We start from the raw sequence: 14,884 nt of genomic DNA, 5'->3' as shown, positions 1-14,884 counted from the left end.
AAGCCTGCCCACAGTCCCCACATCTCTGCAGCCCTGCTACCTTTCGAACGTAAGGAGGACTGCCTTATGAGTAAATTGGTAGCAGGCTGTACTTCTGTTCTTTCCCATGCCCTGGGTGCAACATTCGTAATTGAAGGAGCAGCTAATATGTAATGAAGACTCTGAGTGGGTGGAGGGGTTCTATTTCCCCCCGCCCCCGGATGCTTTTAACTAAAAGCATCCCGTCTCTGCCCCGTGCATGTCTGCATTCATTGGGGAAGTCTGCCTTTGTTTCCCTTTTCCCTTTCATTGACGGGGAGGTGGGCTTGTCTTCTGCCTTTCCTTCCAGGTGAGCTTAATGCTGAACGGGTGGCCGGTGATTTCCGCCTTCGCCGGGGACCAAGACGTCACCAGAGAAGCTGCCAGCAACGGGGTCTTGATCCAGATGGAGAAAGGAGACCGCGTCTATTTAAAACTGGAGCGAGGAAATTTGATGGGCGGCTGGAAGTATTCCACTTTCTCAGGATTTCTAGTTTTTCCTCTTTAAATGACTCGCTGACTGGAGGAAGGAAGAGGAGGAGGAGGAGGAGGAGGAGGAGGAGGAGGAGGAGGAGGAGGAGGAGGAGGAGGAGGAGGAGGAGGAGATGGGACAATTCAGCCAGAAGTAAGCCTGAGATTTCCTTACCGATTCCAACCCCTTGAACTAAAGGAACTCGGAAACTGCACACACCTGGATAAGATCAATCCTATCGCAGAAGTTTCAAACTCTGACTTTGAGGTTTTTGCGCTCGGAAGATCTCGGCAACAAGACGGACAGCTGTCAGGAGATGCCCGTGGTGGACGTCTTTCAATAACGTCGCTCTCTTTTCTTTGCAAACAGTATTTACTGTCCTCTACATTTATCTGGTGATGTTGTATCCATCAATTCCTCACTTCCAGTGTGTCTTTTGCACCTTTTGCAACCTTCCCATTCCTCCAGGGTTTTTTTTTGGGGGGGGGGGGGGTGTTGTTGTTTATTTTTTACTTTACACAACCCTCGTACAACGAATCTGGGCTTGTTTTTAACCATTCCACCTATCTATCTATACCCTATATCTATCTATCTCTATATATATGTATATGTATACATATTTTTTACTCTCTCCCTGAGTTTAACCTTAAAGAAAAAAAACAATATTTTTGAATATATGGTGCCATGGTAAGAAGTGCCATGCAAATGAGTGCTAGCAAGCAGACAAGAATACATGGGCATGCACACACACACACACACACACACACACACACACACACACACACACATGCATATATACACACATGTATTTATGCATGTATGTCACTATAATGTAGGTTGAATACATTAATTAGTCTGCCCTATTGCTATGGAAATTGGAGCGAATGTGAAGTTTGCCAACTGCTTGACGTTTGATTGGTTCTTTCTCCCTCTAGTCAACGTATGGTTCAGCTACAGAAAATAAACTGAACTTTTCCTAATTAGCAATAGCGATAGCACTTAGACTTATATACTGCTTCACAGTGCTTTACCGCCCTCTCTAAGCAGTTTACAGAGTCAGCCTCTTGCCCCCAACAACCTGGGTCCTCATTTTGCCCACCTCGGAAGGATGGAAGGAAGGCTGAGTCAACCTTGAGCCTGGTGAGATTCGAACTGCTGGCAGTAGGCAGAGTTAGCTTGCAATAGCGATAGCACTTAGACTTATATACTGCTTCACAGTGCTTTACAGCCCTCTCTAAGCAGTTTACAGAGTCAGCCTCTTGCCCCCAACAATCTGGGTCCTCATTTTGCCCACCTCGGAACGATGGAAGGAAGGCTGAGTCAACCTTGAGCTTGGTGAGATTCGAACTGCTGGCAGTGGGCAGAGTTAGCCTGCAATAGCGATAGCACTTAGACTTATATAATGCTTCACAGTGCTTTACAGAAGGCTGGAAGGCTGAGTCAACCTTGAGCCTGGTGAGATTCGAACTGCTGGCAGTAGGCAGAGTTAGCCTGCGATAGCACTTAGACTTATATACCACTTCACAGCCCTCTCTAAGCAGTTTACAGAGTCAGCCTCTTGCCCCCAACAATCTGGGTCCTCATTTTACCTTCCTCGGAGGGACGGAAGGCTGAGTCAACCTTGAGCCTGGTGAGATTTGAACTGCTGAACTGCAGTTCATCTCAAAAGACATATTGTGACTTGTTAAATAGACTAAACGTTTCCTAATCCACCTCCAAAGACAAATTGGGACTTTTAATGGCCTTTTCATTTCATCGGGTTTTTTTTTTCCCTTTTCTTTTCTTCCCCTTACATGAGAAACCGGCCTGGTTAATGTCAACCGTAGCCAAACCTAGAAAGAAAGAAAGAAAGAAAGAAAGAAAGAAAAACGACAAGAAAGAAACTAAGTGAATACATAAGCAAGGGGGCCACCCCGTGTGCTAGGCGTGCTGAAAATCCAGCCCAAGCGCCTCATCACAGATGGAGCCAGTTTCTTGGAAAGACTGAATGAAACAAAAGTTCAAGGACTTAGCAGTGTAAAGACTTCCATTTAACTGTTTTTGATCTCTGGTTTTGTTCTGTCTCTTCCCATTATTTGGTGTGGTGTTTTTTCAAGAATGGAAGGGAAGATGAGATTTTAGAGACTGTATTTTCAATTTGCAAACATCGCTGGGCTGATTAAGTCCTGAAGTGGGAGGAAGAGGAGGGAGGGAGACCCCTTTCTTCTCTTAAGTGGTCACAGCTGACAAATTTGCCCTCTGTATCCTGTATTATAGCATATAATCTCTCCGTCAAAATCCCATTTTCTACAGCTGTCTTATTAAAATAATAAAATTAAAAAAAAAGAACGAGGAAACCCTTCTGTTGATAGACCTGAAATGCTAGTGTCCATTAATTGCTAGTATTATTTTTGTTTAAAGTATCTCAAAAGATGTAAATTGCTATAATTTTGCAGCACTCTAGAGAGAAAAAAATAACTACTTTTATTATCAAGGTGCAGTTAAAGATAAAACACTTTGGATTGTATTCGAATCATCATGTGAAATAAATAAAAACAACAACCACTGCTGGAATAAATAAATAAACTGATGTCTTGGAGGAGACGGAGAAATAAATAGACCTGAATCTCCTTCCTACTGTACTGTTCTGATTTTCTTTGCCTGGAGGATACAGATCAGCCCTCAAGGCGGAATGATTCCTTGATCAATCTCTGGATAACCGCTGGACGTGAACTGCCAGATGTCTATTTGTAGCCGTGACAGGGGCAATGGCTACTATACAGTTAAAATAGAATGGATTTTTCTACCCTCCCCTTGCAGAAGAAACCCTGGGTTCCAAGAACAAATTTAATTAGCTCCTAAGAGGGCAGTTAATTCTAGCTTAATAAGCAATGTTATTCTTTTTATGCTGGCTGTCGCCCTCCCTTTTGTTAGCGAGAAGAAGTGTCTTTGTTAATAGCTCCCTTCACAAGCGGACTTGAGCACGGGAAGTGGGTGTGCGGCAGGAGAGAGGGATGATAAGCCCGTCCGTCTGAGAAATCTTTTGAGTGGACCAGAATGACAGGCAAATAACGGTGGCAGCTGTTGTGTCTCCCTGCTGAAATGTGTTGGTTCTATGTGGTTTTTTTTTTTTTTTTCATTTTGCCCGTTTCTGAATGATGTGCAGCTTGGGTGGGTTGACTGAGTGCTCAGCTCACTTCCGATACTTCACAGAATTCAGGCCCCGAGAGATGTTCCTTCTCAGTGGGTATCTACTCCTCCTTTTCCTCCTCCTCCTCCTCCTCCTCCTCCTCCTCCTCCTCCTCCTCCTCCTCCTCCTCCTCCTCCTCCTCCTCTTCTTCCTTTCCTCGTCCTCATATGACATCATTCTGTGTTACCCTCCATGCTAAGAACTAAATGCAACATATCATCTGAAGAACATGGAGAAGCCAGGCCATAGAATTTCTTGTCAGTCAAGAGTGAATGGATAACTACTATTTCTCCTCCCCCCTTCTTCTTCTTCCTCTCCTCCTCCTCCTCCTCCTCCTCCTCCTCCTCCTCTTCTTCTTCTCTTCTTCTCCTCCTCCTCTCCTCCTCTTCCTCTTCTTCCTCTCCTCCTCCTCCTCTTCTTCTTCTCCTCCTCCTCTTCTTCTTCCTCTCCTCCTCCTCCTCTTCTTCTTCTCCTCCTCCTCCACTCCTCCTCCTCTTCTTCCTCTCCTCCTCTTCTTCTCCTCCTCTTCTTCTTCTTCCTCTCCTCCTCTTCTCCTCCTCCTCTTCTCCTTCCTCTCCTCCTCCTCCTCCTCTCCTCCTCCTCCTCTTCTTCTTCCTCTCCTCCTCCTTCTCCTCCTCCTCCTCCTCTTCTTCTTCTCCTCCTCCTCATCTGACTTGTCATTCTGTGTTTCCCTCGTATTGCAGAATTTAAGATTCTAAGAACTAAATGCAACATATCATCTGAAGAACATGGAGAAGCCAGACCATAGAATTTCTTGTCAGTCAAGACTGAATGGATAACTACCACTTTTTCTCCTCTTCTTCTTCCTCTCCTCCTCCTCCTCCTTTCCTCCTCCTCCTCTTCTTCTTCTCCTCCTCCTCATCTGACTTGTCATTCTGTGTTTCCCTCATGTACTGCAGAATTTTAGATTCCAAGAACTAAATGCAACATATCATCTGAAGAACATGGAGAGGCCAGACCCATAGAATTTCTTGTCAGTCAAGACTGAATGGATAACTACTACTTCTTCTCCCTTTCTCCCTCCTTCTCCTCCTTCTCTTCTTCTTCTTCTTCTTCTTCTTCTTCTTCTTCTCCTCCTCCTCCTCCTCCTCATCATCATCATCATCATCATCTGACTTGTCATTCTGTGTTTCCCTTATGTACAAACTCAGAAAGCACCATGGACCCCTCATTTCAACCCCGAACTACAAATATTCCCCTTTCTTGGTGTCTTCTCCTTCATCTGGTGGCTCAATGGGTCTGGGTGTCAATCCTACCCTTTGGGGAAGTCTTCCCATACTGAGGAATAGAGTTTTGAACTGCTGGGAGAGCTGGTCCATTTCTTCCAAAGGAGAAGATAAATGTTTTCCTTCAAGTTCCTGATTCAAAAAATGATGCTCATTATGCCTCCTACCCTGATTTCTTAGGCAACTTTCTAGGTCTTGTCTCATCTCAGTACAAAAAGTAAAGCATTAACCATGATGATAAAGTCTTCTTTTTCAGCATTACTGCAGTAACAAGCATGCAATGTTTTCTAGACTTCAATGCTACTTTAGAAGATGGCTACATATGATGTCTGGTTTATGAATAATTTGTTCACAGGCCTGTATCTGAAATAGTTGGGTGAACCCTGTGAGCAAGAAAAGAGGAGTTGTAAATTCTTCCTATAGGTCCACTTATTTTCCAAAGCACAAGAGGGGGGCAGGACAAGAAACAATGGATGGAAACTAATCAAGGAGAGAAGCCACCTAAAACTAAGGAGAAACTTCCTAACAATGCAGACAATTTGCCAGCGGAACAGAAGTTGCCTTTAGAAGTTGTGAGTGGTCCATCACTGGAGATTTTTAAGAGGAGACTGGATAGCTACTTGTCTGGAATGATATAAGGTTTCCTATCTGAGCAGGGGGTTGGACTAGAAGACCTCCAAGGTCCCTTCCAGCTGTATTCTAATTCCCCACCCCTAAACATCTCCCAATGCTTGACTTGCTAATTCCTACCACAATTTTATTTATTTGTGCTAACATGAAACTTATACCGATTATAACAGCAGTTAAAACTTTTCAAGCCCTAACAAATGAAAGATGCTCAGTTTTGAGTCTTACAGGACAGGAGCAAAAGCTAAGAGAGCATGTTTAGAAAAAGATAATAATTATACAGTTTCTTTTCTGCACACTGGGCACCTTTATGCCCAAATACCTACTGCATGGTGAAGGCTTTGCCTTCCGAAGTTTGTGAGAGGGTTCCAATTTCCAATTTTAATAGATTTGTATGCCGCCCAATCCCAAAGGACTCCGGGCGGCTTACATAAAAACAGTTTAAAAGTATTTTAAAAAGTTTAAAATGCAGGACAGAAACGAGTTAAAAGAAAGACACAACATGCACTCAATCTTAATGGGGCTGAAGATCAATCTAGATCAACAGCCCCAGGCCTGCCGGAACAGCCAGGTCTTAACAGACTTACGGAAGGCCGAGAGAGTGGGGAGGGTCCGGATCTCAGGGGGTAGATCGTTCCAGAGGGCTGGGGCAGCTACAGAGAAGGCTCTCCTCCGAGGAGCCACCAGACGACACTGCGTAGTCGACGGTACTCAGAGAAGGCCCGCCCTGTGCGATCTTATTGGGCGCTGGGAGGTATGTTGCAGGAGGCGGTCACGGAGATATCCAGGTCCTAGGCCATGTAGGGCTTTAAAGGTAATAACCAGCAGGAGGTTGAAGGTTCAAAACCTTCCCCTATGCCAGGGGTCAGCAATCTACTGCTCTGGAGCCGCATGTGGCTCTTTCATCCCTCTGCTGTGGCTCCCTGTCGGCAGTTGGCTCCACAATTGATAGGGCTTTTGGTTAGGACCTTTGTGGCTCTACGAGTGTTTAAGGTTGCTGACCTCTGCCCTATGCTGTGCAAACAAGGACTCCGAGAAGCTCATCACATCAATGGTCCACTAAGCCATTGACTAGGCTGGGTGTCTATTGTTGCATGAAAAGGAAAGGCAATAACTAAGTTGCAGCACACTGTTATTCAGCAATAACAAAAGAATTAAGTTTGTACTAGGGGGGTGTTTGCACCATAGATAAAATCACAGACTAATCAACCATAATTTAGCTTAACGCAACTGTGCAAATCCAGCCATTTATCACCCGGTGTGCTGTAGGAGTCTAGCAAATTGGATTGATAGCCCACAGCACACACACACACAGAACGGGACACCTCCACAGAGACATGGAGATATAATAACGGTGCCTACCTCTATTGATTAATAGCTAGATGATAAAAAGTGCGACATCAAGAAAATATAGAGATATTATGAATTCCCTCCCACTGTCCGTCTTTCTCGGGTTTTTTAAAAACCGGATTTCTGCAACGTTTCCATCTTTGTGGACTCCAGGTGGACTCAGCCTTCCATCCTTCCGAAGTGGGTAAAACGAGGACCCAGATTGTTGGGGGCAATGTGCTGATTCTGTGCTTAGGGAGGGCTGTAAAAGCACTATGAAGCGGTGTATACAATACAATACAATACAATACAATAGCAGAGTTGGAAGGGACTTTGGAGGTCTTCTAGTCCAACCCCCTGCCTAGGCAGTAAACCCTATACCGTTTCAGACAAATGGCTATCCAACATCTTCTTAAAGACTTCCAGTGTTGGGGCATTCACAACTTCTGGAGGCAACTTCTGTTCCACTGATTAATTGTTCTAACTGTCAGGAAATTTCTCCTTAGTTCTAAGTTGCTTCTCTCCTTGATTAGTTTCCACCCATTGCTTCTTGTTCTACCCTCAGGTGCTCTGGAGAATAGTTTGACTCCCTCTTCTTTACGTCTAAGTGCTATTGCTAAGTGCTACTTGTGGACTTTCTTCATATGCAGAAATGTAATTTTTTCCCCTTTTCTAAAGTTGTGCGCATATGCACAGCTTTTTTAGGTGCAAATGTGCATGTGCACGGAATTTTTTGCTTGCCGAACTGGCAGTAATGCCGGCAGCAACTCACCCCTGAGCTGGAACTATGACACCTAATCTAAACATTGTCAACTCCTTAACTTCTTGGGATTATCCATTCCCTTTCTTGGGAATGTTACAGAACTGGTTTGTGACTGCTTTCTTCTTGAGTCTCTTTCGGCTTCCCAATCTAGCCAAGAACCCTGGGATTTGCAGGAGATTCCTCATGGAAGTCATGTATTTATTTTGTTTCAGAAAATTTATATTGCTGCCTATTCACACAAGGTACTCAAGGCACACGGTACTCATTACACTGGAAAGCCAAAAGGCTGGGTTTGAGACCCAAGCATTGTGCGATGGGGTGAGCTCCTGTCTTCGCCTATCTCCTGCCCACCTAGCAGTTCGCAAGCATGCACGTGCAAGTAGATAAATAGGTACCACTTTGGTGGGAAGGAAACAGTGCTCTGCGACATGATGTGGTCACATAATTGCAGAAATCTTTGGACAGCACTGGCTCTAGGGCCCTTGAAATGGAGATGAGCATCACCCCATATAGTCACTTAACGACTAGGGGAGTAAAATCCTCATGGATTCCTTCCCTTCCTCATTACATTTAGTTTCCAAGCCAGATTTGACTAGATGCTGCAATCTGTTGCATCCTGATTAATTAATAAACAAGGACTGCAATATAATGCACAGAATAAGTATCACTACAATAAACCAGCTTTGTTTTGGAGTAAACATTAAAAAGGGTGAGGGTTCTGATAGTTGAAACCAAACCAAATTAAACAATGTGCAACTTCTAAGTGAACAAGGATTGAGCCAAATATATAACTACCCTTCGGAAATACTGATTTCATAGTAAACACACATGTGCTATATTAACATTTCAGCCGTATTTTATGGTTTCAACATTTTCTTCTCTGCCTCTTCTGTTTCTTTGTTGCTTCTACTGATTTTTCTTCCCTTAAGGTATGTGCTAGTCGTTCCTGATTCTAGGGGGCGGTGCTCATCTCCGTTTGAAAGCCGAAGAGCCAGCGCTGTCCGAAGACGTCTCCGTGGTCATGTGGCTGGTATGACTCAACGCTGAAGGCGCATGGAACGCTGTTCCCTTCCCACCAAAGGTGGCTCCTATTTTTCTACTTGCATTTTTTACGTGCTTTCGAACTTCTAGGTTGGCAGAAGCTGGGACAAGTCACAGGAGCTCACTCCGTTACGTGGCGCTAGGGATTCGTACTGCCAAACTGTCCATCTTTCTGATCGACCAGCTAAGTGTCTTAGCCACTGAGTCACTGCATCCCTTTTTTCCTTTCCTTAAGGTGTTTTTGTCTCTCTCCCTCTCCCTCTCCCCCCCCTCTCTCTCCCTCTCCCTCCCTCTCTCTCTCTCTGTGTGTATGTGTAAGCTGCACTGTCCTTGGTGCTGAAAATTCTTATTTTTCACAAGCTTATATGTTACATTTAATTATTTATCTGCTCTCCCCTTGCCGTTTCAAAAACCTCTGAATTGTGAGCCTCCTCCTCCTCCTCACCAGATATTTGTTGTTTGATGAGGGGTGGGTATGAGACATGTGACCTCCCAGGATCCATTTTAATTTGATATACAGTTTGCTTTTCCCCACTGGGAGGAATTATTTTAAGACTCTCTGCAAGGAAAACAAAACAGAGCAAGGAAGAGCAGCTAGAGTTTAATGCATTTCCTTATTTGGTTGTCCCTCCGAAGTCAAAGGACATAAAATAAAACCAGATTCTCCACAGGTTCAGAAACAAAAAGAAAGTCTTTTGAGGAAGAGGATTGAAAAGGAGGAGGGAATTGGCTAGAAGGCCCAGAAATTGATATCTTCAGACTCCCAACCCCGCTTTTCAAAGCAAGATTAGAAGCCCATGGAGTCAACCTCTTGCTGTTCAACCAAGAAAAGGACTCTGAGTTCCTTTGAAAAAAAACATATGCCTTTGGTATAGGCACTAAGCAAGCATTAAACAATGATTGACAGGATAAGCTTTATTCGGAGTCCAGCCTTTTTAATGGGACCTGCATCCAAGCATGGATAAAATTCCAAGTAGCAACCTGCTCGCGTGTCCTGGAATATATTATGACGACAAATGTATGTAAATCCTAAATTCCGTCGAAATGGAAAGAAGTGCCTTAAAAGCCACACACAAATACGTAGGTGGGATTCACAGCAGCCAACCCTTACCAGGTTGACGAAACAATAATTGCTGTTTTCACACAACCAGCTGTCACAGCAGCTAGGCTTCCCCCAATATGATCACACCCCAAATGTCATTTGTAGCATGGCCTGTAGTAGGGTATGGCTTTAGTCTTGTGGTCCCTTAAAGACAATCAAAGTTGATTTCTGTCTTTATCTCTAAGCTATCTTTATTGTATCCCAATCCCTGTTCTCTCTGTCTCTCTCCTTGAATGAATGAGGTGTGTTGTGGGAATATGCAGATATGAATGCAAAGAAGCAGGAAGGGGTGTCGTTTTTGCTCAACCATTTCAGATTCCATCTTCCCTCTCTTAGGAGCATAATCATAGCAAATAGCTTTATGCAATTTAGTCACTGTTGTCCATACCAGGGGTCAGCAATTTCTGGCAGAAGGAGGAGGGGGAGAGGAGGAGGAGAAGATGATGATGATGGTGAAGAAGAAGGAGGAGGAGGAGGAGGAGGAGGAGGAAGAAGAAGAAGAAGAGGAGGAGGAGGAGGAGGAGGAGGAAGAGGAAGAGGAAGAAGAGGAAGAGGAAGAAGAGGAAGAAGAGGAGGAGGAAGGAGGGGAAGAGGAGGAGAAGTAGTAGTAGTAGTAGTAGTAGTAGTAGTAGTAGTAGTTATTGTTGTTGTTATCCATTCAGTCTTGACCAACAAGAAATTCTATATGGGCCTGGCCTCTCCATGTTCTTTAGATGACATGTGCCATTTAGTCCTTAGAATTTTAAATTCTGCAATGCACAATGGCCTAAGATGATAAAATGATTTCCTGTAATTGCCCAATGAATGAAACTCAAGATTTCACAAGGGCTGGGAGAAAAATAAACACACCTGTTTCTTTTCATAAGAAACCTGAATGCACTTGAATCCACATATCAGATAAAACAATGATACAACCTTGTAGCCATCGAAAAACAAAAAGCTGCTCATTAAAATTAAGCAACAAAACCAAGCATTACAAAAAGCAACAACCAGAGTCCATGCTTTTGTGGGAAGAATGAGCTTTTCGAGTTTACCACCAATCCTGAAGCCTAAGCCATCTTTTTTTGAAACAACCACTCTCACTTTTCATTCCTCCCTTCCTCCTTCTGAACCAAGGCTTGCTCCTAATTGCTCTTGTAAACATCCCTGACCTTGCTCTTGGCATGTCCAAGCAGACCAGGAGGCCATTTTGGCACAGCTTCAACTTGCCATGTGAAAGTCTTTCTAAATAGGTGACCTCCTTAATTTGCTAGTGAGCCTCCAGGGTTCTCTGACTCACAGAACAAGAATCTCTGCCTTGGATTAATTTCAGAGGGGAGGGGAATCGTAGAGCTGTAATTAGCTGAGCTAAAGAAGGGCTGGGGGCCTGCAACTGATCTACATGTTGTGGCCCGCCAGCAGATTCGGACAGTGGGGAGTTTGGGGAGGGACATGGGCCAGTCCTGGAGTCTGGGGAAGGCTCTGATGAGGGCTCTGTGTCAGAGGCAGAGAAGGGGCCAGAGCCGTTTGAGAGTTATCAGCTTCCTTCGGAGTCAGGCATCAGTGAGGCAGACGAACAGCTGGAGCCTGTTCCCAGTGTGCGCGTGCGCAGAGTGGCCAGATGATGGGAACAGCTAAAGAACAGGGGTTGACTTGGGAGTAAGGCCACAGGTGGATGGTGAATGGCCCCTCCCATAGGAAGTAAAAGAGAGTGAATGGGGAAGGGTGTTCAGATGCTCGGCAAAAGGTTCGTATTTATGACCATTGCTGTGTCCCAGGTGTGGAGCAGGTGAAATTATTGTTATTATTTACTACCAGTTCTGTGGGCGTGGCTTGGTGGGCATGGCTTGGTGGGCATGGCTTGGTGGGCGTGGCAGGGGAAAGATGCTGCAAAATCCCCATTCCCACCCCACTCTGGAGCCAAGGTGGCGCAGTGGTTAAAAGCAGCACTGCAGGCTACTGCTAGATCAGCAGGTCAGCGGTTCAAATCTCACCGGCTCAGGGTTGACTCAGCCTTCCATCCTTCCGAGGTGGGTAAAATGAGGACCCGGATTGTTGTTGGGGGCAATATGCTGACTCTGTAAACCGCTTAGAGAGACCTGAAAGGCCTATGAAGCGGTATATAAGTCTACTGCTATTGCTATTGCTATTGCCAGCCAGAGGTGGTATTTGCCAGTTCTCAGAACTACTTAAAATTTCCGCTACCGGTTCTCCAGAACCTGTCAGAACCGGCTGAATTTCACCTCTGGGGTGAAGATAAATCCTATTTTCCGAATTAGGACAGAAAATGAGGATCATATAGAATAGCTCCACTGAATGGGCAGAGCCTCTAAATATTTTCACCTCCGGATTTTCATAACCAGACTGGGGGTACCAGAAAGATTTGCTTATCTATCACTGGGGCTTTTGCTTGTCACTCCCCCCTTCCATCTCAGCCAATGTCCATCTGTGCACACTTTGCTCATGATGTGCATGAGAAAAAAAACCCTATTGCCTTTAAACCCTTGGCTTTGCAACACGATAGAGGCCTTAATCTCGAAAGCCGTGCAGCAAATTATACAAATATAAGCTATATAATCTGGGCGTGCTACTCCTAGGAAGCCTATAGCTCTCCTTCATTTTACTGGTTGATTATAGGAGCCTTTGAAACCTCCCTTCACAGTGAGATCCTGCTGGCAAAGGCCCAGAAATTCATTAGTCAAACCCCAAATCATTATGGTTTTATTAGACTAGGTTAAGCAATCTACAAACTCAGCACGAATCAGAGAGCTAGAGAGAGGCGGGTGGGGAGAGTAAAAAAAGAGGAAGCAGATATGGTAAATATCCCCACATGATTGGGAAAGGAGACTCCAAACATGAGAAGCATTAATTTGTTATTGATCTCCATTTACCGCATACACATGACCACTTCTGTACCTGATAGTTGATAACCTGGATAAATTAGGAGGGAGTTAACGGTTTTTGGTCCTACAAAGCTTAAGAACCAAAGCTTGAGGGCTGGGGAAAGACAGAATAATGACAAGTCGGAGGAGGAGGAGGAGGAGGAGGAGGAGGAGGAGAAGAAGAAGAAGAAGAAGAAGAAGAAGAAGAAGAAGAAGAAGAAGAAGAAGAAGAAGAAGAAGAAGAAGAAGAAGGTGGTAGTATTCCTTTTACTTAACCCAAGCAAAACTTTGACCAAAGGAAAAGAAAAGAAAGAAAAGAAATGGACTTGCCATTTCAGGGAGAAGGCAGTGGAGACCGCCGGAGAGCACATCAAGCATGCTCTATGGTGGACGGCGCCGGGACTTTAAAAGCAACTTACTTAGGCAAGGCATGATTTGCTGCTCCCAGATCAGGAGGTGGGAGAATCATGTGCCTCCTTTGCATAAGGAATTTTTCGCCTTTTAACCCTTGCTTAACTCTGAGCAAGGGTTAAAAGGCGAAAAATTCCTTATGCAAAGGAGGCCCATAGTTCTCTCGCCTCCCCCTACAGTTAGCATAAGCAGACTCAGAGTCACTGTGACTCTGGAGTCTGACAGCAACTACCTTGGCCTTTTTAATTATTTTAAAAATTCTTTTCTTTTTCTCATGACACTGGTGAGGCCCCGTCTCCCCTGCCTCCTCTGACTGCACATCCCTGTTTATGACCATTGCAGCATCCCCATGGTCACACAATCCAAACCCAGGCCCTTGACAACTGGCTCATATTTGTGACGGTTGCAGCATCAAAAGGCGACTAAGAGAATCACCTTGGGTATCCTTCTGACAAGCAAAGTCAGCGGGGAAGCTGAATTCCCTTCGCTAACAACTGTCACGATTCGCTTAACAACGGCAGCAAGAAAGGCCATAAAATTGGGGCCAAACTCGCTTACCGTAACTGGCTTGCTTACCAACATAAATTGGGGTCGTAAGACGAAAACCAGCTGTAATTCCAGGGATGGGCTTCAAAAATGTTAACAAGGGGTTCTCGGCCCGGTTGCTGGGAAGGCGTGGCCATGGTGGGTGTGGCCTAGTTGGCTTCCTGCACCATGGCAGGGGGGAGTGTTTTTGCCCTCCCCGGGCTCTGGAGGTTTTCTTCGATCCTCCGGGAGGATGAAAATGACCTCCCCAGGCTCCAGAGATCTTCTGGAGGCGGTTTCTGGCCTTCCCAAACTTCCAGTAGACCTATTTTTCACCCTCCCCAAACCTCTATGGGCACCCTGCACTTACTTGCATCCAAAATAAGCCAGGTAGGAACTCCTGGGAGGGGAGGGGCAAGGTGGGCGGGGCCAGCCATGAGTGGGATTTGGGGGTTTTCTGAATTGCACAGAATCTTAGCTAGAGGTTTTCCCAAACCCCTGCAAACCCCCGGCAGCCCAGCCCTAATAATATTTCAATCCAGGCACCTTCTTCCTCCATTTGACCTGATTGGTGCCAGGGGGCGTGCCACACACACCTGTGTGCATTTCCAAGAAGATTTATCAGGGAAAGGATTTTGGAAGCTCGGTTTTCTTCCATCCTGGATAAAGCCCCCTCCCCCAGCTCCCTGTTCCCTTTCACCAGTCTTTAATTAGGTTTCCTCCCCCTCCTCACCTGCCCAGCCCAACTTGGTAAATGAATAATGTTTGGTGCCATTAGTGTAGAGTTTGGGGGGGGGTCTTCTCTCTCCCACACTCCCTTACACTTTTACACCCGAAGGAAACCTCGGTGCCTTCACGCAAATGAGCCTGAAGGGAGAAGCCTGGGGGAATTCGGCGTGCTATCTTGTTAATGGTAATGAGCGGCCTTGATTGATTCCTAATGTGAAGATAATGACTAAAAGGGGAAGGGGCTCTTTTTTTAAAAAAAACATCCAGTTACCTTCGTTAAGCATATTCAGAGAGTGGGGAGGCGGGGGTTGGGGGGGTGAGGGGAGGCTAAGAAGTAAATCAGCTCCTCTTCGTTTGGGAGGACACGTCTGGCTGCAAAAGATGAATTAAACAATTGAGGAAGGGGTTGCTGTAGAAAGCAGTTGGCCTCTTCATGCCCCCTCTTTGAATCCCCCAGCAGAGATGCCACAAAGATGTGGGCCAAAGAACCCTGGAGCCCATGTTCGAGCTATGTGCGTTCGGTGGCACAGTGGGGTCGTTCATTGAAAGGTTCATCCTTCCTTCCTTCCTTCCTTCCTTCCCTCCTTCTT

At 45.3% G+C, this 14,884-nt stretch overlaps 1 protein-coding gene across 1 annotated transcript in view; it reads left to right on the top strand.

Moving 5' to 3' along the window:
* CBLN1 (cerebellin 1 precursor) overlaps positions 1-526 on the top strand; it is an 8,054-nt gene extending 7,528 nt beyond the window's left edge. The window contains exon 3 of the mRNA XM_032231364.1: positions 329-526. Coding sequence (XP_032087255.1) covers positions 329-526 — 198 coding nt within the window. The remainder of the gene's footprint in view (positions 1-328) is intronic.
* Positions 527-14,884: the final 14,358 nt, after the last annotated feature.

This window comes from Thamnophis elegans, chromosome 14 (assembly GCF_009769535.1).
Source record: "Thamnophis elegans isolate rThaEle1 chromosome 14, rThaEle1.pri, whole genome shotgun sequence".
NCBI classification, from domain to species: domain Eukaryota; kingdom Metazoa; phylum Chordata; class Lepidosauria; order Squamata; family Colubridae; genus Thamnophis; species Thamnophis elegans.
Note: the sequence above shows the minus strand (reverse complement) of the source record. Positions and strands in the feature narration are given on the sequence as shown.